General features: G+C 43.3%; 2 protein-coding genes across 8 annotated transcripts in view; one reads left to right on the top strand and one right to left on the bottom strand.

Moving 5' to 3' along the window:
• The window catches only part of agbl1 (AGBL carboxypeptidase 1), a 102,794-nt gene that overhangs the window by 64,647 nt on the left and 11,025 nt on the right, over nucleotides 1–27,122 (top strand). The window contains exons 12-19 of the mRNA XM_088379867.1: nucleotides 3,671–3,755; nucleotides 7,266–7,529; nucleotides 8,131–8,211; nucleotides 8,368–8,457; nucleotides 14,337–14,485; nucleotides 15,501–15,588; nucleotides 16,047–16,179; nucleotides 16,475–16,628. Coding sequence (XP_088235993.1) covers nucleotides 3,671–3,755; nucleotides 7,266–7,529; nucleotides 8,131–8,211; nucleotides 8,368–8,457; nucleotides 14,337–14,485; nucleotides 15,501–15,588; nucleotides 16,047–16,179; nucleotides 16,475–16,628 — 1,044 coding nt within the window. The remainder of the gene's footprint in view (nucleotides 1–3,670; nucleotides 3,756–7,265; nucleotides 7,530–8,130; nucleotides 8,212–8,367; nucleotides 8,458–14,336; nucleotides 14,486–15,500; nucleotides 15,589–16,046; nucleotides 16,180–16,474; nucleotides 16,629–27,122) is intronic.
• LOC148395978 (uncharacterized) lies at nucleotides 60–12,653 on the bottom strand. 7 transcript variants are annotated; one of them, XM_088379885.1, is made up of 3 exons: nucleotides 2,495–3,105; nucleotides 2,098–2,336; nucleotides 96–1,978 (listed from the first exon to the last, which is right to left on the bottom strand). In XM_088379885.1, exons 1-3 carry the CDS (start codon nucleotides 2,531–2,533, stop codon nucleotides 1,858–1,860), a joined length of 399 nt encoding a protein of 132 aa, XP_088236011.1. In that variant the 5' UTR covers nucleotides 2,534–3,105; the 3' UTR covers nucleotides 96–1,857. The 7 variants fall into 7 exon arrangements, 2 of the variants coding, with proteins under 2 accessions (XP_088236011.1, XP_088236012.1); XR_015859242.1 differs by lacking the exon at nucleotides 2,495–3,105 and adding an exon at nucleotides 12,103–12,653 and having other exon boundaries at nucleotides 97–1,286; nucleotides 1,399–2,336; XM_088379886.1 differs by having other exon boundaries at nucleotides 97–1,978; nucleotides 2,110–2,336.

Genomic DNA, 27,122 nt, shown 5'->3' with positions numbered 1-27,122 from the left:
TATAAGTCGCCCCCCCCACCCACACTATGAAAAAAAAAACGCGATTTATAGTCCGAAAATTACGGTACTTAAAAAATAAAACAGCTCTGTTTACTTTTTTAAATTCTATTAATAAAAACATATGACAAATCTAAGATGTACAGACTTCCCATTTGAGCTGACTACATAGCTTGATATGAGTCGGAGATTTAAAAGACGAACAAAACATGCTTGAATTGACTTAAAGATTCAAGAGTTTTTTATTCGCCATGTTTGAGCGTGCCAAACAAGGAATTTGACTTCGGTAAATCACAACCTCTGTTCAACATTTAGGTGACTAACAACACTCAGGACATGTGAAAAATGGAAGATATTCTCAAACATCCCCTGATCTTAAACTCCCAAGAGGGCAAGGAAAACTCAAAACTCCAGCTAGGGGAAATGAGAAACCTTTAGAAGAGACCACAGATGGGAGGGTCCCTCTTCTAGGATGACCAGGCTGCAATGGATGCTGAGAGGACACATAGTACAAACAGTGTAGACAAAAAAGGTGTGGAGAGCAGGACGTTATTGCACAGTAATGACTCTGAGACTCTAAGAGTGGTGTGAGTTCATCAGAGCGACAGCCTGGGGGAAAAAGCTGTCTCTGTGTCTGCTGGTTTTAGTGTACAGAGCTCTATAATGCCGTCCGGAGGGGAGTAGTTCAAACAGACTGCAGCCTGGGTGAGAAGGGTCTCTATAGATGTTACTTGCACGTTTCCTGGTCCTGGACAGGTACAAGTCTTGGATAGATGGGAGGTTGATTCCAATTATCTTTTCTGCAGTCCTTATTGTCCGTTGCAGTCTGTTCTTGTCTTGTTTGGAGGCCGATCCAAACCAGACAGTGATGGAGGTGCAGAGGACGGACTGGATGATGGCAGTGTAGAAGGTCTTCAGCAGCTCCCACGGCAGGTTGAACTTCTTGAGCTGTCTCAGGAAGTACAGCCTGTGCAGGGCCTTCTTCCGGACAGAGTCTATGTGGCCAGTCCATTTCAGGTCCCGAGAGATTGTGGTTCCCAGGAACTTGAAGGTGTCTGTTGAGAAAATAGTATTACTGCGGATAGTGAGGGGTGGAAGTGGTGAAGGGCCTCGCCTGAAGTCCACTGTCATCTCCACGGTCTTGAGCGGGTTCAGCTCCAGGTGGTTTTGGCTGCACTAGTGGACCAGCCGCTCCACCTCCTGTCTGTACGCAGTCTCATCACCATTCAGGATCAGTCCGATGAGAGTGGTGTCGTCTGCATACTTCAGGACCTTCACAGGAGAGTCACCTGCGGAGAAATCATTGGTGTAGAGGGAGAAGAGCAGTGGGGAGAGGCCGCACCCCTGAGGGGCTCCAGTGTTGGTGGTCAGGGTGTCAGATGTGATGCTCCCCAGCCTCACACACTGTCTCCTGTCTGTCAGGAAGCTGGTGATCCACTAACAGGTGGAGGCAGGCACCGCGAGCTGGATGAGCTTCTGTTGGAGGATGTCAGGAGCGATGGTGTTGAACGCCGAGCTGAAGTCCACAAACAGGATCCTGGCGTACGTTCCTGGGGTGTCCAGGTGTTGCAGGATGTAGTGCAGTCCCATGTTGACCGCATCATCCACCGACCTGTTTGCCCGGTAGGCAAACTGGAGGGGGTCAAGCAGGGGGCCCCTGACATCCTTCAGGTGGTTCAGCACTAACCTCTCGAAAGATTTCATGACCACAGATGTCAGTGCAACAGGTCTATAGTCATTCAGACCTGTGATGGCGGGCTTCTTGGCCACTGGAACGATGGTGGAGCTCTTGAAGGACGAGGGCACCTACACAGCTCCAGGGAACGATTGAAAATCCGTGCAAAGGTGGGCGCCAGCTGCTCAGCGCAGACTTTCAAGCAGGAAGGTGACACGCCGTCTGGGCCCGGTGCCTTCCTGATCTTTTGTCTCCGGAACATCTGTCGTACTTCCTCCTCGCGGATCTGGAGTGCGGGCGCGGCCTCTGCAAGAGAGAGAGTCGGTGACCACGGTGATGGAGGTGTGGACAGAGCAGTTGTGGGGGGAGGTGAGTAGGTAGATTGTGCTGCAGGAGGTCCCGTTGTGTGGGAGGACCGATCAAACCTGCAGTAGAACCTGTTTAGCTGGTTAGCAAGCCTTGGGCTCTCCACAGGACGGGGGGTTAGTTTCTTGACGCCCGTGATGCTCTGCAGACCTTTCCACACTGTCGAGGGATCAGGATTGGCAGAGAGGTGTCTGTCCAGGCTCTCCCCGTAACACCTCCTGGCTTTCCTGACCTCTCGGTTCAGTGTGTTTCTGGTCTGCTTGAACAGGTCCTGGTCACCGCTCCTGTAGGCGTCCTCCTAAACATGATGAAATAACGCTATTTAAACACAAAACTGTCAGGATCGGTTGTGGAGCATGGAGCAGGACGACCAAGTGCAGCTTGGACCAGGGTTTATTGAAGCAACTCAAAAGGCAAACCGACATGACTTAACAAACAATAACTTGACTGACTGACCGGGACGTGAAACAAGAAGACAGCAGGACATGACGGCATCAAGACAGTACGCTAACACCGAACGACAGCAACCAAAACCAATGACCAAAACCAATACCAATGATCCGACAGGGAGGGAGGGGCAGACAGGACTTTTATACACGACAGGTAACGAGAGGCAGGTGGGAACAATCACACTGATCATGGGCACACAGGAGGGGAGGGGCGAGCACACAGACAGAAACCAAGACAGACACATAGTGGAGCAGTTGGGGGCGAGGCGTGACAAAAACGTACTTATCCATGGTAAAAGAGCCAAAGTTACGGGGATAAAGAAGAGTATCAATAAGAATGAAAGACAAATGTGGCTATTGTTTACAAGTAGCTCTTGCATGTTCTTCCCGTGCCCCGAGAAAACCCACGCGGGCACAGGAAGAACACATCTTTCTAACTGTGAGGCAGACGTGCTAACCAGTGCGTCAGTGAGCCACCAAATATATGTGTGTGTGTGTGTGTGTGTGTGTGTGTGTGTGTGTGTGTGTGTGTGTGTGTGTGTGTGTGTGTGTGTGCGTGTGCGCGTGTGTGTGTTTATCAATGGAGCTCTGAGTTTCAAACCATGGATCTCAGTTTTAGTCCCCTTTAGTCTCAAAGGTATTGGAAAAGTTGTAAGACAAAATGAATAAGACAAAAATTCCAGCTTTTATTTTATATTAGTTGCAATATGATGTGTAAAACTTAGAACGGTGCACCATATATCTGAAGCCACCCACTTTTCAAATGAGCAAAATATTGGAACAGATACATATTATCAAATTAACTTAAAGTGAATAATATTTAATATTTGGTGGCATCATCCTTATTTGCAGTGACTGCATCAAGCCCACGGCACTTTGACTTCACTAGACTGTTGCGTTCTTCATTTGAAATGCTTTCCCAGGCCTTTGCTACAGCCTCTTTTTCTGTCTTTTTATTTCTTTCTGATGGTCTCCTTTCAGGAGGTGAAATGCATATACTCTGTTGGGGTATGGTCTGGTGAATGACTTGGCCAGACTATACCTTCCACTATTTCCCCCCTGATGAAGTCCTTTGTTGTGTTTGTATTGTTTTTTGGGTCATTTTCTTATTTAATTACCAGCTGTTGTTTACATTAGCATGTTCCTAGAATGACCATCAACATTTTGTCTGTCCAATATTTAGCTCCTTGCCCGTTAAAGGTCAAATATTTCTACAGTCATACTGGTATTAACACCAGATCTGGTGGAACCAAGACTGGAGAGACAAGGTAAGCTGTAAGTCATTAGTCTTTGTTCTTTGTGGGTTCTGAGTAATTACCATCCCAAACATTAAATGCATATCATCTGTACATACATATGATAAAACATCTCCCATGTCATGGTACATAAACTACAGTATGGACAGTCAGTCACTTATCCTCATTTCATAAAAAAATATAATCAGACTTTTTTAAGGACTTACCTTAATTTTCGGACCAAAGGTCGCTCCGGAATATAGGTCGCATTAGCCATAAAATCCACAATAACGTGAAAAAAAACATATATAAGTCGCTCCGGAGTACAAGTCGCATTTTGGGGGAAATTTATTCAACAAAATCCAACACCAAGAACAGACGTGAACGAGCAACAACAGGCTAAACGATAGATATGCTAACGTGACATAAACACAAACGAAGAGCTGAGAACGGGCCTGACGTAACATTCAGAGTTATTCAAATAACTATTACATAAATAACACATTTATAAAACCATCTGCGTCACTCCAATTCATTAAATCCATCGATCGTCCTTTATGGAAATGATAATGATTCTAAATATTCCACAGACCCTTATAACGATATATAAAGTACATATCAAATAACTATCATATAAACAGCAATATTATCAAACCATCTGTGTCACTCCAAATCATTAAATCCATCGATCAAATTCCTCGTCCTTTGTCAACAACGCCGCGTGTGCGCCCTGACGTCAGCTTCGTCGTTATTCCACAGATCTAGTATATAACTATATTATAGCGTTAACAAAATACAAGGAAAGACATGGGTTTGGTAAACGTCTCTTTATTTAACAAAACAAAAGTTCAACGAGCCAACAAATACTGAACTGTAACGATCAAAACATATACAAGTTGCTATACGAAAAAATATCAAATAACTATAACATAAATAGTTCGCCACCACACGGCCCCAAGCACCGGCGTCGACTTCCAGGTGTGTGGTGGCGTGGACTTCCATCCGCGGAGGTGGCACTTCCAGCCACGGAGGCGGAAGAGAGCTCGAAGTCAAAGTCAAAAGTCAAAGTCTGCTTTATTGTCAATTTCTTCACATGCCAAGACACTTAAGAGATCGAAATTACGTTCCCACTATCCCACGGTGACAAGACATAGTTCACAATGTACTACATACAAGTAAACAACACAAGAAAATAAAACAAGAAGGCACAAACAATGAATAAATAAGAGTGATGAATAAATAATAAATAAACAAATAACACAACAAATAAGTATAGGACGCAACGCAGAAGGGGGAAGAGAGTTCAGGATCCTAACAGCCTGGAGAATGAAGCTGTTGGTGAGTCTGGCGGTGCGGGAGCGCAGGCTCCTGTACCTCTTCCCAGAGGGCAGAAGATCAAACAAAGAGTGAGCAGGGTGACTCACATCACTCACAATCGTGGTCGCCTTGTGGGTGAGATGGGAGGTGTAAATGCCCCTCAGGGAGGGGAGTGAAGCACCAATAATCTTACCAGCCGTGTTCACTATGCGCTGCAGGGCCTTCAAGTTCTGTTCAGTGCAGTTACCACCCCAGACAGCGATACAACTGGAGAGGACACTCTCAATGGTGCCACGGTAGATTGTAGTCATGACGGCCGGAGGAGCACTTGCTCGCCTGAGTTTCCGCAGGAAGTACAGGCGGCGCTGAGCTTTCTTCGCCAGTGATGCAGTGTTGGCAGACCAGGAGAGGTCCTCACTGATGTGCACCCCAGGAATCTGGTGCTGCTCACCCTCTCCACCACAGCACCGTCGATGGTCGGCGGCAGGTGTTGGGTGTGACCCCTCCGGAAGTCAACAACAATGTCCTTGGCCTTGTTGACGTTCAGCAGGAGGTTGTTGTCCCTGCACCACGCGGTCAGAAGGTCAACCTCCAACCTGTACTGAGTCTCGTCGCCCTTGGTGATGAGACCCACCAGAGTTGTGTCGTCAGCAAACTTCACTATGCGGTTGTCACTGTAGGACGCAGTGCAGTCATGCGTCAGCAGGGTGAAGAGCAGCGGACTGAGCACACAGCTTGTTGATAGCGGCAAGCGCCCTCCTCACGCTGTCGGCAGAGAGGCACAGGGGCTGCTCGTGTGGAGGGGGAGTGGTCTTCAGCGGGCAAGTGCTGTTCTGAGCGTCGAAGCGAGCAAAGAAGCGGTTAAGATCGTTGAGCAGATGGACGTCGCCCTCACAGCTCTGCGACGCGGGCTTGTAGTCCGTGATGGTCTGAACGCCCTGCCAAAGGCTCCGTGCGTCCCTGCTGTCCTTGAAGTGGGCGGTAATCTTGAAAGAGAATGCCCTTTTCGCTTCCTTGATGCCCCGGGACAGGTCGGCCCTCGCTGCCCTCATCCCCGCTCTGAAGGCTTTGTCCCTGGCCCTCAGCAGCCTGAGGACAGCCCCCGTCAGCCATGGCTTCCAGTTAGCCTGAGTGACAATGGATTTCGAGTGAGTCACATCATCAATGCACTTTATGATGTAAGAGGAAACAGAGTCAGTATACTCCTCTATGTCTGTCCGATCGTAGCAAGTGGCCGCCCACTTAAACATGTCCCAGTCAGTAGTTCTAAAGCAGTCTCGAAGCGCATCAGAAGCACCCTCAGGCCACACCCGAACCCGCTTGCGAACCGTCCTGGACGCCTTCACCCTTTGTCTGTATGCGGGCAAAAGCATAACAGTGAGATGATCAGAAAGTCCAAGATGGGGAAGGGGGGCGGCCTTGAAAGCTCCTTTATGTGTAGAGTAGCTCCATAGAATAGGACCGGGCGTGCGTAAAAGCCATGTCCGAGCCCCATCCAACGTCCCCGGACAGCCACCCGGCCGAGCGCTGGCCCACGATTTCCATCCACGGAGGTGAAAGAGAGCTCCGTAGAGTAGGACCGGGCGTGCGTAAAAGCCATAATAGTTTTTAAACCTTCTGTGTCACTCCAAATCATTAAATCCTTCAAACTCTTCGTCCTCTGTGTCACTTACAAACAAAGCCGCTAATGATGCCGGTAGTACGTGGGGCCCTTCGTCATCCCGTGATCGAATATTTGTCCTTTATGTAAACAACCGCCGCGCCACGCCACGGACGTCACTTGAAATTCAAATTACAGTAATCCCTTGCTACATCATGGTTCGTTTATCGCAGTTTAACTTTTTTTTCTTTTTTTTTGTTGAATTTTGAAAATTTGTGAAAATATTCACATATAAGTCGCTCTTCAGTATAAGTCGCCCCCCCACCCAAACTCTGAAAAAAAACACGACTTATAGTCCAAAAATTACGGTAGATTGGTACCCAGTGTTTTTTTCTCACTAATTAGCGTTCCATTACAACTTTACTTTTGTGTGTGTGTGTGTGTGTGTATGAATGTATGTGTGCATGTGTGTGTGTTTGTGTGTGCGTTTGTGTGTGTGTGTTTTTGAGGAGTTCATGGCTCATTTTTGTTGTCATTGTAAATCACTGCCGTCTCCCCTGTTTTGGGATTAAATTTTCTGTTTTGTTTGTAACCACTGTCACATGATGCTTGTTTTCTCATCGTAGGGAAGAGGCCAACTCAAGTCTGACAGATGATGAACAGAAAAATAAAAATGAGGGAAATGGAAAATGTTATAATTCTCCTATGACAGATTTAATCGACATACATGGTCATGACATCCCCTACCATGAACCCAGTATGTATCGTGCTGCAGCCATGAAAACAAAATCTGTCCCAGGATTCAGCACGCTTGCTTTTCCTGATTTTTGGGGTCAGGTCCCACCACCTGGAAATGAACCCATGGCTCCACGCAAGCCCAACATCCAGAGGTACCCTGACGCATAATATGAAGAAGGAAGTTGTAGTGGTTCATTCAGATTATTTGTTGCAGTCAGTGTTTGAGATTTCCTTGTTTGTGAGAAGTCTTTGAACACACCTGTAGTCTACCAACCAACATGTTCGAGTACAACAGAGGCAGGGTTTTAGTGAACCAGGCGTCTTCCTCCCGGGTTAGAAAAATAGCCTACAAAATAATTCATATATCATTCGAAATTAGATTGCCATTGTGCCAAAGGTAATAGCATATACTATAAACCAGTGGTTCCCAAACATTTTCAGACTCGCGCCCCCTTGGCTCCCCAGTGAATTCCTAGCGTCGTCCTACCGCACATGTTGCCGCCCCCCTACCGCCCCCTTCAACTTCTGACTTCGGACCGCCGCCCCCTACCGCCCCCTTCGTCCTCACCGCCCCCCTACCGCCCCCTTCGTCCTCACCGCCCCCCCAGATCTTACCCACTTTGGGAACCACTGCTATAAACAAACAATCCTGTAATTAACTGTGGAAATCTTAAAATAGCTCTGATGCGCACATGATACAGCTCCTTTAATCTTCATTTCATTTACATGGCTTTTAATTTTTTGTTTTCACAGGCAGAAAGTGCTTGAAGATATCCAACGTTTCTTGAATACCGATATCACCAACCAAGTGGTCTTTGATTTGGAAGATGAGTGGTAGGTTAAAAATATAGAAACATTTAGTAATTTTTCTGTATCAGACATCTTTATTTGTTTACTGTACGCAGCAAGTGACAAGTTTTAAAAGAACAATCTATGTGTTGGTAAATGATTAGTTAAATAAAAAAACATTTCAATTGTATTTTCTTTTAGTTTGCAGTTTCCACCTGCCAAGCCAGACTCCTTGAGATTCTTTTCCAGTTTTGAATGTGGCAACCTGAGAAAGGCTATTCACGTTCGCAGGTAAGTACACATTTGTAATGGTAATAAGGTTAAAAAAAAACTAAAGAAAAAAGGGAAAAGATCCTCAAATAGTATGATTTACATTACAATTTAATCAGACTATCCACACAAGATATCATCAACCAAGTGGTCTTTGATTTGGAAGATGAGTGGTAGGTTAAAAATACAGAAACATTTTGGCATTTTTCAGTATTGTCAGGCAGCAATGCGCATTGAAAGAAATTGGTCGATAAATGAAGTAAGTTAACCTTAAAGTACACCTTTTAGGCAGACTTTCGGGTCCAGAATTTTAGAATCTCATTAATCCCGAAAGCACGTTATTTAGAAAGTCTTGAAAGTGTAATAGAATTAGAGCAATGCATACAAGTGTTTCGAAAATTGCAGCATAAGCAAATATCTATCAGCCCTTACCGATTGCAGTCTCTGTGGTTGCACAATGGAGTACTGTTCTGACTTCTTATTCTTATCGCCTTTAAATTAGTCACGGAAATTAAATCACTAGCGCTAAGGTTTACGCGTTAGTCATTTAGCTTCGTAGGGTCTTTATATCATTCATTTAAAATACGACTTCAAAATCGAATCAAAGTAGATTGTGGTGTCCACTAAACAACATTTTTTTCTGAGTTTATTTGAAATATTTTTCATTTAACCAAAGCTACATCCCAACGTTTTAGGCAACATTAGTTGCGTGTTGTTTTCCAAATGTTTTAAGGTTAATGCTCACAGTTCAAAAGAAAATGACAATGAAAAGTAATTGGGGTCCATGACCGAACCGCGTTAGCCAGAAAGTGGCCTTGAATCGAAGAGCGTTCTATCGCGGTTTAGGTGAATTATTATTGTTATTATAGGTGTATTAATTATAATATACTGCACACACTTTAAAGTTATGCAACAGTTAGACGAATTCCTTTAAACTAGAAATATCATGCTTATGACTATTTCCTTTTTACACTTTACGCGTCTATATAAAGTGGAACAGCAAAGCTTTTGTGTGAATTCTTTGTCTTTATTGCATCACAGGCCCTATTCAAAGCAAGACGTTTTGGTGCGTCTTTTTAAATGCAAATGAGATACTTCATACCCCGCTCCATCCAGGCTGCAAGATGTGCGCCTAGGTTTCCAGTCAAACATATTTGTAGTTTGTTAGCAGATATACAGTTTATTTTCAACACACACTTTTTGATTGATTAAAAGATGTCAACAGCAACAACTGTCTCTCCAACCATACATAACACGTAACAGAATAAATGCCCTCGAAATATTTATGAACACGTATTGTAAACAAGCATAGTGATAGCGAGAAGCTAACAAATGCATTTAACACATTGTTCTCCAAGAATAAAACAGTACCTTTGATCCAATTGATCTGATACAACTACTAAAAATACATTGAGAAGTGAATCAGAATCAATGGAGCAATCAGCAGAAAGACTGATGCTAATGCTCTGAAAACAAGGAAATCATAGACATCCATCCGTCCATCCATCCATCCATCCATCCATTTTCTGTACCGCTTTGTTCCCACGGGGGTCATGGGCGTGTTGGAACCTATCCCAGCCATCATCGGGCAAGCGGGGTACACCCTGAACTGGTTGCCAGCCAATGGCAGGGCACACAGAGACAAACAACCATCCGCACACGCACTCACACCTAGCGGCAATTTGGAGTGCTCAATCAGCCTACCAAGCATGTTTTTGGGATGTGGGAGGAAACCGGAATGCCCGAAGAAAACCTATGTGGACATGGGGAGAACATGCAAACTCCACACAGGGAGGGCCGGAGGTGGAAGAGAACCCGCACCCTCCTAACTGTGAGGCGGACGTGCTAACCAGTGTGATGCAATAATATGAAAGTGAAGTACACCTTATCATTTTTGTGTCATCTCAACGTTGCCGCTTTACGGTGTCCGTCGTTTCCATAGATTGAAGGAACTGAACCGTCAATGAAACAATGTCTTTCGGCAAATCCTTCTCTATACTGACAGGAGATTTCTGAAACTCTCGCCCCTGAACAAGCTGGAATTTTGCCCACATACCGATGTGAGAACTTCATCCTGAAAAATGAAATTCAAAACTTTTAACACTTCTTTGATGCTGGGGGATGACGTAATGAGTTGTGTGGATTAATGCAGTGGTCCACCACCAGGTCGCCCGTGAAGACCGCATGAGTCGCCCGCAGGACTGTTCTACAATTTGCTCAAATAGCGGCACTTGTCAGCGAACTGCATCTATTTATTTTACAGTCAAACCTCGGTTTTCGAACGTCTCGGTTCTCGAACAAATCGGAATTCGAACAAAAAAATCGAGACTTTTAGAAAATATTTTTAAAGTCCTGATGTACTTTCGAAAATTTAAGTGGACCTTAAATCGAGATTTTTTTTTGCTTCGGTTGTCGAACAAAATTTGGAGGTCGAACCTCGCGAAGGACCCGAAAAAAACCCGACCGCGCAGCCCGGATGCCGACTGACTCCGTTGCTATTGTATTTTCGTTACTTTGAGGATTGTATTAACCCCTAATCATACTTCCAAAGAAAGCAAGTGGGAGCAGTAAAGCCATCCTAAAACACAAAGACGCTCTTAAAGCAATGCGACAGTGAGCGCCCGGCGCGCTGCGATAGCGCGATCAGACCAAATTAAGCTCCCTGCGCACTGAGGTCCACTTAAATTTTGGAAAGTACATCAGGACTTTAAAAATATTTTCTAAATTTTAGCGACGGCTCTGTCACAATAATGCGACCAGCGCGGTGTAGTTGTGCGGCCGGCGACACGACACTGTTGCGCGTTCGGCGGTGGGCTGCAGTTGCGTGATCGGACAAAATTAAGCTCCCTGCACACTTAGGTCCACTTAAATTTTGGAAAGTACATCAGGACTTAAAAATATTTTCTATATTTCAGCGACGGCTCTGTCATAATAATGCGACCAGCGCGGTGCAGTTGCGCGGTAGGCGACGCGCTACGGTTGCGCGTTCAGCGGTGCGCTGCAGTTGTGCGATCGGACAATTACGCGCAAATGAAAAAATGCTTTAAAAAAGGCGGTTTTTTTTTTTTTGTCTTGAAATGGATCATTTGTATTGGTAAAAATAGATTCAGAATTCGACCGATTTGCTTCTCGAACCGCCTTCTGGAACGGATTGTGGTCAAAAACCAAGGTTTGACTGTATTTTTGCTATTCTTGTTAAAATCACACTTACATGGGAATTGGAAAATGACAATAATAACATAGTGAAAGCCAAATTGAGCAAATTGGCTATTTCAGAAGTGTGTGTCAAACGGGTAGCCCTTTCCCTTAATCAGTACCCAGGAAGTAGCTCTCGGTTTAAGAAAGGTTGGTGACCCCTGGGTTAAGGTTTGTCTTTTAATGCAGGATGCTTGGTCTCCATTAAGCTTGTCCAAATGTACTTTAGCACAGTAGTCCCCAACCTTTTTGTGCCACGGACCGGTTACGTGTCAGAAATATTTTTGCGGACCGGCTTTTATATGAATAAATAATTAATTTATATAAACAAATAATACATTTATAATAAATATATAAATAATACATTTATGTAAATAAATTATACATTTTTAATAGATATATAAATACGATGAAATAAAATGATACGACTGGCATAAAAACAAGTATAAATGATATAAAAGTAAAACTCACCATTACGTTGAATTAGTGGGTGCACTGAGCTTGTTTCTCAGAAACGAGCCGGTCCCATCTCGGCGTAATCGGAGACAATGACACCCGAAGTGGTTAAGGTTTGTCTTTTCATGCAGGATGCTTGGTTTCCATGTGCCGAAGCAGTTTTGAAGGCTTCATTGCCTCGTTAGCTAGCCTGTTGCCGCATATTATGCAGAGTGGGCTTGGCGCGTCAGAATCACCTGTGGCGATAAATCCATATTTTAAGTAGGACTCCAGAAATTTTCTTTTAAATGCAGCTTTCTTTTTCTTAGAAGTCGTAGCCTCTTCTTCTTCCGTCTCCTCATTGGGCTTTTTTCCCTTTCCGAAGAAGCTTTTCAAACATATCTGTTTCTTGCGCATATTTGCTTGCTTCGCGGGCTCGACTGAGGTGACATGTCACGTGATCGAGACAAGCGTCTTGACCTGAACCGACGGATGTAATTGAGAGAGAATTGCCAATTTTTTTCTATTTTTCAAAATAAATTCATACTCATTTTTGCTAGCTTTGCGGGCTCGACTGGGGAAACATGTCACGTGACCGGAACGAGCGTCTTGACCTGAATTAATTGATCGTCGATAAAAATATATATTTCTTTTTCTGTGCGGCTTGGCAGCCCGGTACCAAGTGACCCACGGTCCGGTCCGCGGACCGGTGGTTGGGGACCCCTGGATTGCATCCAAATTTCCCCTTTGCATCCTTGAGTTTGGATCACAAAAGCCTATATATTATATATATATATATATATATATATATATATATATATATATATATATATATATATATATATATATATATATATATATATATATATACACACACACACACTACCGTTCAAAAGTTTGGGGTCACTCAAACAATTTTGTGTTTTCCATAAAAAGTCACACTTATTCAACACCAAACCTTTTTGAAATGAATAGAAAATAGAGTCAAGACATTGACCAGGTTAGAAATAATGATTTGTATTTGAAATAAGATTTTTTTTACATCAAACTTTGCTTTTGTCAAAGAATCCTCCATTTGCAGCAATTACGGAATTGCAGACCTTTGGCATTCTAGCTGTTAATTTGTTGAGGTAATCTGGAGAAATTGCACCCCACGCTTCCAGAAGCAGCTCCCACAAGTTGGATTGGTTGGATGGGCACTTCTTGCGTACCATACGGTCAAGCTGCTCCCACAACAGCTCAATGGGGTTCAGATCTGGTGACTGCGCTGGACACTCCATTACCGATAGAATACCAGCTGCCTGCTTCTGCTCTACATAGTTCTCGCACAATTTGGAGGTGTGGTTGGGGTCATTGTCCTGTTGTAGGATGAAATTGGCTCCAATCAAGCGCTGTCCACTGGGTATGGCATGGCGTTGCAAAATAGAGTGATAGCCTTCCTTATTCAGAATTCCTTTTACCCTGTACAAATCTCCCACCTTACCAGCACCAAAGCAACCCCAGACCATCACATTACCTCCTCCATGCTTAACAGATGGCGTCAGGCATTCTTCCAGCATCTTTTCATTTTTTCTGCGTCTCACAAACGTTCTTCTTTGTGATCCAAAAACCTCAAACTTGGATTCATCCGTCCACAACACATTTTTCCAGTCTTCCTCTGTCCAATGTCTGTGTTCTTTTGCCCATCTTAATCTAATTTTGAAATAGAGCATTTTTTTTAAAAATTGTTTATTCTCCATGATTCCCAACGACTGGCTGGCGACCAGTTCAGAGTGTGCCTTTTTCCAAATGTGAGCTGAGATAGGCTCCAGCACCCCACACGACCCTTCATAGGATAAACAGTGTTGAAAATGGATGGATGCTGTAGTTATTCATCCATGTTTAATATATCATGTAGAAGCATGTTCTGGATGGGCTGAATCTTTATTTTTGTAGCCCTCAAGAGCCCCGAACAACTACAACGACTGTTTTCAGTCAACAGCAAGTGGGAAAATGGCCATTGCCCAAGATGGATGAAAACGAGTGGATTTTGCTCCTTGGGTTATATTCCATAAATGCAATACTGATCAGAATATCAACCATGTTTAGACTAGTGCCACATAGCTTTGTCAAAAAACATCACATACAGACTTAAAAAAGGATGTGCTGTCTGGATTGGGTTGTGTGCGTATCGTTTCTCATTTTTCTAATTAACATAATTATTGAAAATATAAAAACATTGATGGTTTTGTTGCTGATGCATCTGTTATTTGAACGCTTTTTCTCTGTAGATACGAATATGACCTAATATTGAATGCAGATGCCAACTGTTCCCAGCACACTCAGTGGTTTTATTTTGAAGTCAGTAACATGGTGCCCGATGTTCCATACCGTTTCAATATCATCAACTGTGAGAAGAGCAACAGCCAGTTCAACTACGGTGAGGACTGTTGTGACGCAAACACTGAGTAACAGTGAGAAGAATCTGCTAAACTGCACCGAGGACATTGCTGATAAAAAAACAAAACAAAAACTATTTTCGTTTAGCTCAAACAAATTAATCTTGGCTCTTTTTCTAACCTGGGTACTTTTTTCATCCAAGCTTTGGTAGCGTCGTCTCTGCAACGTACTGTACCTTGGGTTCAAAAAGTTTATTAGACGAGGAACACCAGTCTTTTCTAGGACAGATCATCTAAAATCAATCAATTTGACAATCCTTTCTGTTGCTTTTTGTCATTTTGCATTAGCTTTTCTCTTCTTTGAAATACCTCCATAAGTGTTTGCTGCTGTGGCTTTGCCGCCTTGCGCTTGTAAGTGACGAATTAATTTTCCAGCATTAAAGTGAGCTCTGCTGGTACCGCCACGAGGATTTGCTTGTTTAGCGCAATTGCATGTCGCTGTTTGACTATCGTTATGTTGCAGTGAAAATTGATTCATGAATAAAAATATTAGATTGCCATTGTGCCAAATGCATGCCAAAGCACTAACTGTGAAAAGCTTAAAATAGCAAACAGCTCCTCTAATAAATTCCACCACATCCACTCTAGTTGGCTCCAGAACAAAAGGTATCTCACTGAGTGCAGACATTGATTTCAGTCATGGTGCGTTAATCTTACTCAGACTGAAGCTTATTATCCTTTTACTCTTGGAAATACAGAATTGCTCCACTTTTCCTACTTACATAAGCCTGGAGCTGATCTTCCCATCTTGATGGGTAATAAATGCAGTAATATAGCAAGGCCGGGGAAAAATGTGTTTTCCTTCTCATCCATAGTATGTGAACTAAAGGTCTTCCAGTTCAGAAGTTGATTCTATCATAACATACAATATTTCAAGTCAAATTTAGAACAATTTTAACGTAGAATCCAAACGCTTGATGTTAAATTTCTATTTACTCTTGCATTTGGCGCAAATCTTTTCCTGAATTAGTATTTGTGTGCATTTGCTTACTACAGGAATGCAGCCAGTGCTTTACTCAGTACGGGATGCATTAAATGGCAAACCCCAATGGTGCAGGTCTGGGACAGAAATTTGTTATTTCAGGTAAAACTGGACTACTCAGATTCATACATCTTTTCTATGTATTGTATTGTTGTTATTGTGTTTTGTTGTGTTGTATACTAATATTATTTGCAATGTGTTGGAACACACCTAGATGATTCAAATTAATGAAGATGTAAAACATCTACAAAAAAATACATGCGAGAGTCTTCAAAACATTCTTTATACCTTCTCATTAGTAGGTAGTTGCCAATTGATCCAGATGCAGTAAAACTTCCAAAGTCATTATCCATTCTTTTAATTGCATTTCTATACACGCATAAACATTGAGAAACTGAGAACTAGTTAACATTGGGTCAACAGATGGGTCAGTCCAGACCCCAGCAGGCATGAATTGCCATGTGAAATATTTCAAGGTTTTTGTCACAATGCAACATGCAAATAAAAATGGCACATTCCAGCACATGGCCTCATTCATATTTTTTCATTTTATTCTACAGAAACCACTTCTGTCCCGTTCGTGGCCGGCTGAGAACAACATTTTATACACTAACATTCACCATCACCTTCAAATACAGTGAGGATGTCTGTTACCTGGCCTACCATTACCCTTATACATACTCTGCTCTAAGGGTTAGTAAATATAATTTCCCTGTTTAGTCTATCCTAATATTGCTTTCAAAATGTCAGCTCTGTAGTTGTGGTGGTTTCCTTTCATTGAAAACTGACTCCTTCATCCACAGGGCTGCATTTTGCTTTTTTTTTGTTTTAAGTAATACTGTGGGCTCATTATGAGAATCATAGCAATATCACAAAGTTTGTCCAATAACCATAAAACATGATTTTTAACATAGTATAATGCTTGTAAGAAATAACCAATAATTAATATTTTATATAATAACTTACACATTTCCATTATGTTCCTCAGGCTCATCTGGGTTTGCTGAATAGATCAGTTGATCCCAGTAAGGTGTTTTTCCGAGAACAGGTTCTTTGTCCTACTCTTGCTGGCAATGCTTGCCCATTTGTCACCATCACTGCATGTCCCCCCAGCAAGAGCTATTCAGATATTCATCAGCTGCGTGAGTAGTAATCTCAAGTGTGTCTATCAAATACAATGTGGGTCTCGTTGTTTTTATTATTACTGTTTGGTTTTCACTTTTTCTGTTATTTCTACTATAATGGATTAGTCTATGAAGATTTTTCAAAATGCCGTGCCGATATATCCGGGCTTTAAACTTCCCTGTGAGGCCTGACCTGTGCTCTGAGTGCATAGCTTGGATCGCTGCTGTGTCTCTCAGGGAAGCATCGAAGATCTTGCCCAAGCTTTTCACCGGCTTGTCTGTCAGTAATGGAATTTGAAGACCGTTCATGTTGTCTATACTTCTTAGCGCCTGTACATTGGGGTTCCTGGAGGGTTGCCTCCTTCTGCTTTCGGTACATGGATGGGTCATAACTGTTTTTTGTGCCTGTACACCAAACAACAGTTCAGTTAGTTGCCCACGGTGAAAGACGTAGAGTACGCGTGGGCATACTTATTGCCCCCTGGCTTGGGTTCACCCCAGTGTACTAGAGGTTAGCTTCCATCTGCTTTCGTGTGTGTGTGTGTGTGTGGGGGGGGGGGGGGGGGGGGGTTAGGGGGGTGTCTGTCTGTTGTTTGTGCACCAAACAACAGTTAAGATTAGACACCCTTTTTGGAGTCCTTGGTAGGAGAGCTGGAGAGTGCTCCTTCTGGGGACTACCTCGTTCTGCTGGGCGACTTCAATATTCACGTGGGCAAGGAAAGTGAAACCTGGAAGGGCGTGCTTATTTTCTTGTACTTAACAGTTTGCAAGTTAGCTGCAGTTAGACCACCCTTACAACAAATGATTGACAAGTTGGAAGAAAATCACGGGTGAAGAAAATAAATGGAAACAATGGAACAACAGTCTGGTTATTAAGTGGAATCCAGTTCAAGTTCAGTTTGGTACAACCCTTCAAGTGTGGGAAGAAGTAAAACACTTGACAGTGAAAAACCGACTGTCTGTTCAGATCTTTTGTCTCTTTTTGGTACTTTTCTGTATTTGCTCTGTATTCCCGTGCTGCTGGAGGTGATGTTTTTGCCCATTAGCTCTTTACTTCTGGCGTCCTTGATTATATTCAGTTGAGTAGTGCGCACACGCCCTGATAGCCTCGCACAGTCAGCTGCCCTTCGCGGCGAGAGAGAAAAAAACACAGGTGTGGGAGGAATTCGGCGAGGCCATGGAGAATGATTTGCGAACGGCTTTGAGGAAATTCTAGTCCACCATCCAACATCAGAGGAGGGTGAAGCAGTGCACCATTGACACTTTGTGCAATGGAGACGGTGTGCTGCTTACCTCAACTCGGGACGTTGTGAGTCAGTGGGGAGAATACTTCGACAACCTCCTCAATTCAACCAACATTTCCCGAACCCGGTGGTGGACACAGAGACTAAGGGATGTTGTCAAGCTGAAGAAAGAGTCCCATTGGTCCTTTTTGCCCTGTGGGACTCTTGAAGCAGCTGACATGTACCGGATGGCCAAGCGAAACACAGCTTCGGCTGTTGCTGATGCAAAAACTCGGGTGTAGGAGGAGTTCAGTGAGGCTGTAGAAAATGACTTCTGGGCGGCTCCATGGAAATTCTGGTCCACCATCCAATGTCTCAGGAGGGGGAAGCCGTGCACTGTTTACACTGCATCGTGGAGATGGGGCGCTAGTGACCTCATTTTGGCATGTGAATTGGTAAGGGGAATATAGTTCGAGATGTCCTCAAATCTACTGACATGCCTTCCATCGATGAAGCAGAACCTGGAGATTTTGTAGACACTGCTATTCCTGGATGTTAGAGATTTGCTCACTCCAACTTACTCCTTACTTATTACTTGCAAGAACCACACGGGAGACAAGTAAGTCCTTTTTGGACACCTGCAGGTGGAGAGTTCACTCGCTCCAGAATGAAGTCTGAACCCTCGTTCCTGCGAGGGGATATTTATTAAGAGAAACAGAGTGGGGGTTTGGGTAAACTGGCTAAAGCCCTTGTCCTCTAGTCTAAACATGTCAGGGGATGTTTTATGACCTTGTGATAAGGAGGACAAGGTAAGGTATTTATTACCTGTTGCATTCCAACATAATCCTATGATAAAGATAACCTGGAAAACCCTAACATCTCCCTCCTGTTTTATCATATGATTATGCTACCCCAAATCACAAAGACAAGTAAGAAAAAAAACACACATATATGTATAATGAAGAAAGAAGAATAGGAAAAATAAAAAACAACAAACAATGATAGCAACACTTTCCAGTGAAGATGAGGCATTACCTCAACACCCCAGATCAAACTTATTGTGTAAGCGAAAAACCTGCTGGCCAGATGTTATTAGCAGGAAAATTCTTACACGGCCCCGTTGCCACAGGCGACCAGAATGCTATCATTAAAAAAAAGAAAAAGAAAAACAAAGAAACAGTACATCAGCGTATCCATTACTTGCGAAGCATATTTGATGGTCAAATCAACAAGTTTCCGTAATACATGCTCAACAGAACAGCATCTACGCAATCCACATCTCATTATCATTATCACATCTGTCACGTCTAAGAAGTTGTATATGTGCTCGCGTTTTCGTCAGCTGATGATGTTCTAGTCTGTAGGTGAGGTCTGTTACACACTGGCGCACACACTCGTGTCCAGTTGGCAGGCAGCATCGGACTACTCTTGTGACCACAAAACCATGATCCGTACTGAACAGGCACGTGCACTCATAGGATGCAGGTGAGGCAGTGCCTCTGAACTTCTGGATGAAGTAGGTCCCGTCCGATGGTGCAGCCATGTCGGTAGTAGAGCCCTTACACCTTGAAAACGGCTCTCTCATCCTGGCACACAGCGGTGATGTCCAAAACTCCCATCCAGTTTCCTCCTGGAGAGCAGTCGTCGTTAATGCATTTGTGGGTGCTGCAACCTTGGATGCAACATGTGTAGTCAGCAAGACTTGGAATGGTCCCTCCCGTCGTGGCTGGCCCAGTTCCTTCTTTTGATGACCTCGATGTAGACCCAGTCTCCTGGATTGATGGGGTTGTCGACCTGTGAGGAGGAAAGATCAAGCGGCAGTAAATTTGTCTTTGACACAGTTTGAGCGTCCTGATCATATAATCTGCCAAGGACTGCTCTTCATCTGTTGTTTGCAACTCTCGTAGTCAATTGTAGTGCCCATTTAACTGGCAAATAGGAGTGTTTGCGGGAAGAGTTTGAACACTTCCTAATGATTCCCTTTAACCAAAAACTATTTATGACAGGGGCGTTCCCATTTATTGCCTCTTGGTTTGAAAGAGATTGTCTCACCCATGCCTTCTTTCTCCTCACACGCTCGTACCCACACAGGGCGTGAACACACACACACACAAAGCGATTCTAATCCATCTCTCATGTAGCTTCTTTTGATATAATCTCCTATCGGCAACTGTATAGCAGACGTTTTAGCATATAATCCCATACTCTGCTCTCTCGCTTCTACTTTTTCATGTCGGTGCAGTCGTAGGTGGCCCCTATTGCAGTCATCGACTTGATAACTGTCGCCTTGTGACTCCTACGCATGATTGTGTGAATGTCAAAAATTGAACGTACCTAACTTTCTGACCATCCAACCTCCACTGTGGTACAAACAACCTTACTATTGTATTGAGTAGGTACATTGAGCAACCTAGCTCCCTCCTGACTGCCAAATGTCCTGTTCTAAAATTTATATAACTCGACCTCTACGTCTTAAGCTTGATGAGCCAAAACACCAGATCTTGCTCTTGTTTCCTACCGTTTTAGCCTATTTGTTTTATCCAAATCCGTTCAATCTCTGATTATAATGCTTTTCTCTGTAGCCCTACGTATTTTTCAAATTTTTATTTATTTATTTATCAAATCTCCTCAGTTCTGTCAAACTCAGTACACAATGAACCTCCCTTCCACTTTGAACCAAGCTTCACCAAATTTGGTAACGCCGTACCAAGGAGTGCGATTTGGTTGTCGGACACTCCAAGTCCATATCTTTTTGCCGCACGTCACCCTCTCAAGTTGGTGTTCTTTTGTTGTTGCTTCAGAGCGACCCCATCCATCATTCTTGAATGAGTCCATTGTTCAAATGAGTCAATTTTCATCATTGTGAGTTCCTCCGCTTTTCACTGTCTTTTCTCGTCCCCGAGGATGTTGTCTGTCCTCCGGAGTGTACTTGTCCCCCTCCAAGCACAGGAGTCTTTTCTTGTCCTTTGCCAAAGGTCAAAGGTGCTTCAGAGCCAGGCACCATTTTGTAGTTGTTCACGGCTGCAGGCGAAGACTCGGATTGGGTTTCAGGGACCCTGACACTGAGAATGACAGGCTGGGACGTCAAACTTGTAAGAATATCTCCAAATGTAGCTGCTGCCATCAATTTGCTGGTAACATTTATTTACCAAACTTCAAATTACAGCGGTCTCGTTTTTATATTGTAAATCCTGCAACTCATCCTATTTTTTTTGAGCTACATTTTATCTATAGTTCCAATTTAATCGGACAGTATGTTGTCTTCAGTATCATTATTGAAAATCAACTCATCGAGGTCTGCTTTCCACATCAAGCCCTGATCTGTATGTCTTGACCTCTCACATGTTATTGTCATGCTTGCTCAAAAATGTGACTTCGAGTATGGTGCTGTGAATTCTCAATCTCCCCAATGAAATTGGATCCCACCTCGTAGTTCTTATCGTTCTCATGTTCCTGTTAGCCTGCAATTGTCCAAATCAAAAATGTTTTCTTTTAACTGTCTTTCTTTTGAACCTCTAAATCTCTCGTGTTGCTAACCTATCTACACCAGAACAAAAAATTTACCACAGTATAACACCAAATGTATTCGAAAATTCATTGTCATAAAGTGTTGTATTCTTACTATCTTCCACTATCTGTCCTACTCACTCCCTCCTTTTGAGGCTTGGCAACGCCCATGCCTCACACCTTGACAAACTTTTTGGGAGAATGCGTTCTGTACTACATATGATTCCATCATCATTTAATTTGACTTTCTTTCCAAAACGCTTCTCAATTTCTCAGTTCACACATCTTCTACATGTGTTACTGGTTCTCCAGTTTTTTTTTTTTTAGTTCATTATCAATCCAAAAGCTACGTGTTTCTTTCTAACATTCAACCTGCTCAAAATCACTCTTTCATCAAAGTCGCTCCACTAATTCTCCACAGTAGTCGCCAACGACTTCAACCATTCAACCTCTCATTCAGGCAATCATCCATCAATGCTCATCATATGCATCTCACACAGTCTCCAAAAAGGAGTCATACTATCACATTGGTCCCAATTCATCCAAGCTCACCACACAACATTCATATATCATTTTCAACTCAGGTTTCCTGGCAGAACAATCCACCAGTCCAAACAAAACTTAACTAAAACAAACAACTGGCAAATTAATCTGAATTTTTTCTTTTTTTTTTTTTTTTTTTAAATTTGAAGAACTCAATCTCTCAGATTTAGCTTGCATGTAGAATTTTGTATAATCTTATAACACAACCAATCAATTATTCCGATTAAATGTAGCATTGCAAAATCTTAAATTCACAATTTAGCTCCTTCCAATTCCTGAAAGCATGTTCTGTCGTTCTTTTTTCTTCGAATTTCTCATGTGGGCTCGACACTTAACATGCACTAATGTGGATTAGGTTCTGCTCGCAAACAGACTTCTCTCTTTTCCTCTCATTTTTTATTTATTTATTTATTTATTTATTTATTTATTTATTATTATTTTTTTTTTTCCGTCAAATTGTTTCTGTTCTGCGGTGTAAATTGAATAGACAACAGTCTAGCAAATTTCTTTATACTAAAAGTTTAGGCAATCTTCATCAATTTGGGACTTTAACTTTAACTTTAACACATACGCACACACATGCACAGCTCTCGCGTGCAGAAGGTAGGTCTCAGCAACAATGATTCGTCACAGGCTGGCCATTTCCTGTGGTCGATCATGAGCTGGTCCCTCCCATGCACACGAGGACAGCACATTCTAATTTTATTTATTTATCTTCTAGAAGCAAGTTGCATTTCTTTACCACTTGATTTGCATATTTTAACTTTAGTGTAACACAAATTGAGCTCTAGTCATTTGTAATTTGGGCATACAAACAGCATTGTCATACTTCTTGGATGGACAAGACTTCTAATAATCTAAAAAAAATTCTAATAATCTGACAATGACATGTTTTGCTGTCATATGGGCATCTATCCTTTCTTTCTCTGTATGAGCATAAGCGGTCAAAGAGGAGGAAGCTTGTCATGCTAAAAATTTGGCTTTTCCTCTGCCCCGTCCTGCACCCTTTGATTGATATTGCTTTGCAGAACGACACTCTCGTGCAAAGTGTCCTCGTCTCCCACAGTTCCAACAGTTGTCTGAATCTGATGGGGGTTTTGATTTGAATGGTGGCTTGCGACGTTGTTGGTATCTAACTCTTCCTCTGCCCCTTTGGGAACTTTGGTAGAAGATTGTTGTATCTTCATTTAGATCATTATCATCATCTAGATGAAATACATCAAAACTTCTGCCTTTCTCAATCCCTTTGTCAGCGTCTTTGGGCCACTGCATGTTTTTTGTAAACCAAGCAGTGTCCGCTTCCACCAAGTGTTTTCTCACCCAACTGCCCAAGTCAGGGGGGAAACCAGTGAGGAGCAGAATTTTAAGATGTTGTTGATAAGCACTCTCATCTGCATCATTGAATGGGATGCCACTATGTACCCAGAATTCTTTTTCAAATCTCAATTGAATGGCGGCTTCATCACTTTTCAACTTTCTATCTTTTGTCTTTTGGATTTGTTCTCTTCTTTCTTGTGAAGCTTTCAACCACATTTTAGCACAATCCAATTCTCTCTCTTTTCTTTTCTTTTTCAGCCCATTTTTCTTTTTATTCACACTCTCTTCTAAAACATCAACTACTATCTTCCACACTTCAACTCTCAACTTCCCTTCTACTCCATACTTTTTCTTCCACTTCGGCATATATTGCATACAATTAAGAAATCTACTCGCCATGTACTTCTCATCTCCGTCTAGAGGTAGAGATTTACCGTTTTTATTTCCCATCTTAATTCTAGTAGTTTTAGGTTATATAATTTCTTTTTCTCAAAAATATTATTATTATTATTACTTATTTATTTTTTTTATGTCTTTGAGGATCCTCAATGCAGGTTTAAATTGACCTTTCAACAAATTACTAGCCTGTTTTATTGCCGTGGATCAACGCTAGAACTGCTATTTAGTCAATTTATCCTACCAGTCACACACTCAATCACACAAGTTATCCCTGCCTACGCGAAGTCTTCCTTTTAAAAAAAAAAAGGAGCTGCTTCATCCAGTGAGGGGACTCTACAACACCCCCCACCTTCCCTGGGAACTAAAGACAAAAGTCCTTGTCCCCAGCCCTGCCAACGCGAAGTCCTCCTTTTTTTTTTTTTAAAAAAAAAAGGAGCTGCTTCATCCAGTGAGGGGACTCTACAACACCCCCCACCTTCCCTGGGAACTAAAGACAAAAGTCCTTGTCCCCAGCCCTGCCAACGCGAGGTTGTACTCTTTAGAACAGTGGTCGTCAAGTAATGATACTGAGATTTTAAAACAGTTTGAGAACCACTGCTCCAAAAGAGACACCTCATCCAGAGGGGGACTCTACAACACCCCCTCCTTCCACAAAATTTCCTTTTTCCTGTGCACTTCTACCTTTTTACGCGTTTCACAAACAACAACACAATCACACAACTTCAGGCCTTTAACTTACTTGTCCCCTTGGTTCGTTGCACTGCCGGGTCCCGTCAATCCACCTCTGTCAGACGAAGGCAGACCTAAGATGCTGGCCCAGCGAAGAATTCTCTTCCCAGGACTTTCTTCTCCAGGTCCTCCTAATGGACGCTGGCTTGTCGACAATGCAGCACGTCCTCCTTCTTCAACCAGATAGCGGGTATGAGGGATCCCGGGTTTCGGCACCAAAATGTTAGAGATTTGCTCACTCCAACTTACTCCTTACTTATTACTTGCAAGAACCACACGGGAGACAAGTAAGTCCTTTTTGGACACCTGCAGGTGGAGAGTTCACTCGCTCCAGAATGAAGTCTGAACCCTCGTTCCTGCGAGGGGATATTTATTAAGAGAAACAGAGTGGGGGTTTGGGTAAACTGGCTAAAGCCCTTGTCCTCTAGTCTAAACATGTCAGGGGATGTTTTATGACCTTGTGATAAGGAGGACAAGGTAAGGTATTTATTACCTGTTGCATTCCAACATAATCCTATGATAAAGATAACCTGGAAAACCCTAACACTGGAGTTAAAGTCAGAGTGATGGGTGGATGGGGTGGATGATATCTGCCCAATGTTTCTAAAGGCTCTGGATGTTGTAGGGCCGTTGTTCGGGTTGACAAATTATTTTGATCGTATGATTATGTTGGAATGTTAACTAGAACCATTAACTTTGTTAAAACCTTCCATCTTTATTTGACTCATTGAAACTTTCCACATTCAATTGTTGAATCCTTCCAAATGATGTGGAAACATTCTTGCTTGGTTAGTTATCTAAAATGCTCCACTAGTATCTGTTTCCACAACCTTGTAAAACGAAGAGCTAGAACCCTCTGCACTGATTAACCAAGTTTGCAGAGGAGACCACCAAAACCTGTTCACTCTCACCCCCACCCTGGTTTCTCTCAATAAATATTCCCTTGCAAGAGGCAAAAGGCAGACTGCTTTCAAGCACCTCTGTACCACACAGGGTGCTGATGGCTTTCTTCGCTTGCAAGCGTAAAATGGCCAAACGGTCTCATGTGTGGTTCTTGCATAAAAGGTAGAGTGGGCAAAACTCTATCAGCCACCCTGGTTGACATGCCTCCACATCGCATGGGGATCTAGGACAGTGCCTCTGGATTGGCAGCCCGGGTTGGTGGTCCCTCTTTGTAAGAAGACAGACCAGAGGGTATGTTCCAACTCCAGAGGAATCACACTCCTTCACCTCCCTGGTAAGGTCTATTCAGGAGTCTTGAGAGGAGGGTTTGTCAGGAAGTTAAATCTCAGATTCAAGAGGAGTAATCTGTTTTTTGTCCTGGCTGTGGAACAGTGGGCCAGCTCTACACCCTCAGCAGGGTCCTCAAGGGTGCGTGGGAGTTTGCCCAACGAGTCTAACTGTGTTTTGTGGACCTCTAAAAGGCGTTCGACCGTGTCCCTTGGGGAGTTCTGTCGGGGGTGCTGCGGTAGTCCAGGGTACCGAACCCATTGATTAATGTGGTTCGGTACCTGTATCACCGATGCCAGAGTTTGGTCCACATTGTCAGCAGTAAATTGGATTTGTTTTCGTGAGGTTTGGACTCCGCCAAGGCTGCCCTTTGTCACTGAATCTGTTTTATGGACGAATTCTAGGCACAGTCGAGGAGTTCAGCGGGTCTGGTTTAGTGACATCAATATCGCATCTCTCGTTTTGCCAGATTATGTGGTGCTGTTGGCTTCTTCAAGCCGTGACCTCCTACATCTTCACTTGAAAAAGAATGGAATGCCCTCTCCGGGTCGGGGATGAGATCTTACCCCAAGTAGAGGAGTTCAAGTATCTTGGAGTCTGCTTAACTTCCTGCCACTTTCTGTAGCCCTCTTCAGAAGCGTCAAGTGATGGAAAGGTGACGTGTCTTATAAGTTGCTCGGTGGTTTTGCCATACAGCAGGGGGAATTTTTGCCCCATACTGTCTGACGCCCAAATTGAGATCCAGAAACGAGGTCGAACGAGCATCAATTGGGACGATGAGCGTACACCCTGTCACACACTTGGGATGCAGTCCTGGACAGTATGGGGCGTAAATTCCCCCTGCTTGTCTCGCAAAACCACGTAGCGGCTTATATGACACGTCACATTTCCATCACGTGACGCTTGTGAGGAAGGCTACAGGAAGTGGTCAAACATGTTAAGCAGACAAACAAACTTGCCTCTGTCTTACTAAAACAAAGTATCTTTAAATAAATTCCCAAGGGAAGACTATGAACATTCACCAAAGATTTTGGGGTCTTGTTCGAGTGAGAGCTCAGAAGCGGACTCTAACAGTCTGTCGTGGCAAAGAAGAAGCTGAGTCAAGGATACAAGCGGCCGAAAAGGGTTTCTTTTGCTGGGTGCCCAGCCTTTCGTTTAGAGAGAGGGTGAAAAGCTCGGTCGTCCACAAAGGCCTCGGGGTCGAGGTAGCTTGGGCATCTGATTAGGATTCCCCCTGGATGCCTCCCTGGCATGTCCCAGGTAGGAGACCCCGGAAATTACCTAGAACATGCTGAAGAGACTGTTTCTTAGCTGGCCTCAGGATCCCTCGGGATGTGCTGAATGAAGTGGCTGGGAACAGTGAAGTCTGGGCTTCGCTGCTTAAGCTGCTGCACTCGCGACCTGATTCCGGATAAGTGGTTGAAAATGGATGAATGTATGTTAAGATAAAAAGTAATGAGAAACTTTACCAACTCTACTCCTGCCTACCCGCGGTACAACCTGCCCTCCACCTAGACCCCCCTCAACTCCGAGACTACTTGATGATCCTGCCAGTGGCATTATA

The sequence above is a fragment of the Syngnathus floridae genome, chromosome 6 (genome assembly GCF_059516105.1).
Source record: "Syngnathus floridae isolate MCC-2025c chromosome 6, RoL_Sflo_1.0, whole genome shotgun sequence".
Taxonomy (NCBI): Eukaryota; Metazoa; Chordata; class Actinopteri; order Syngnathiformes; family Syngnathidae; genus Syngnathus; species Syngnathus floridae.
Note: the sequence above shows the minus strand (reverse complement) of the source record. Positions and strands in the feature narration are given on the sequence as shown.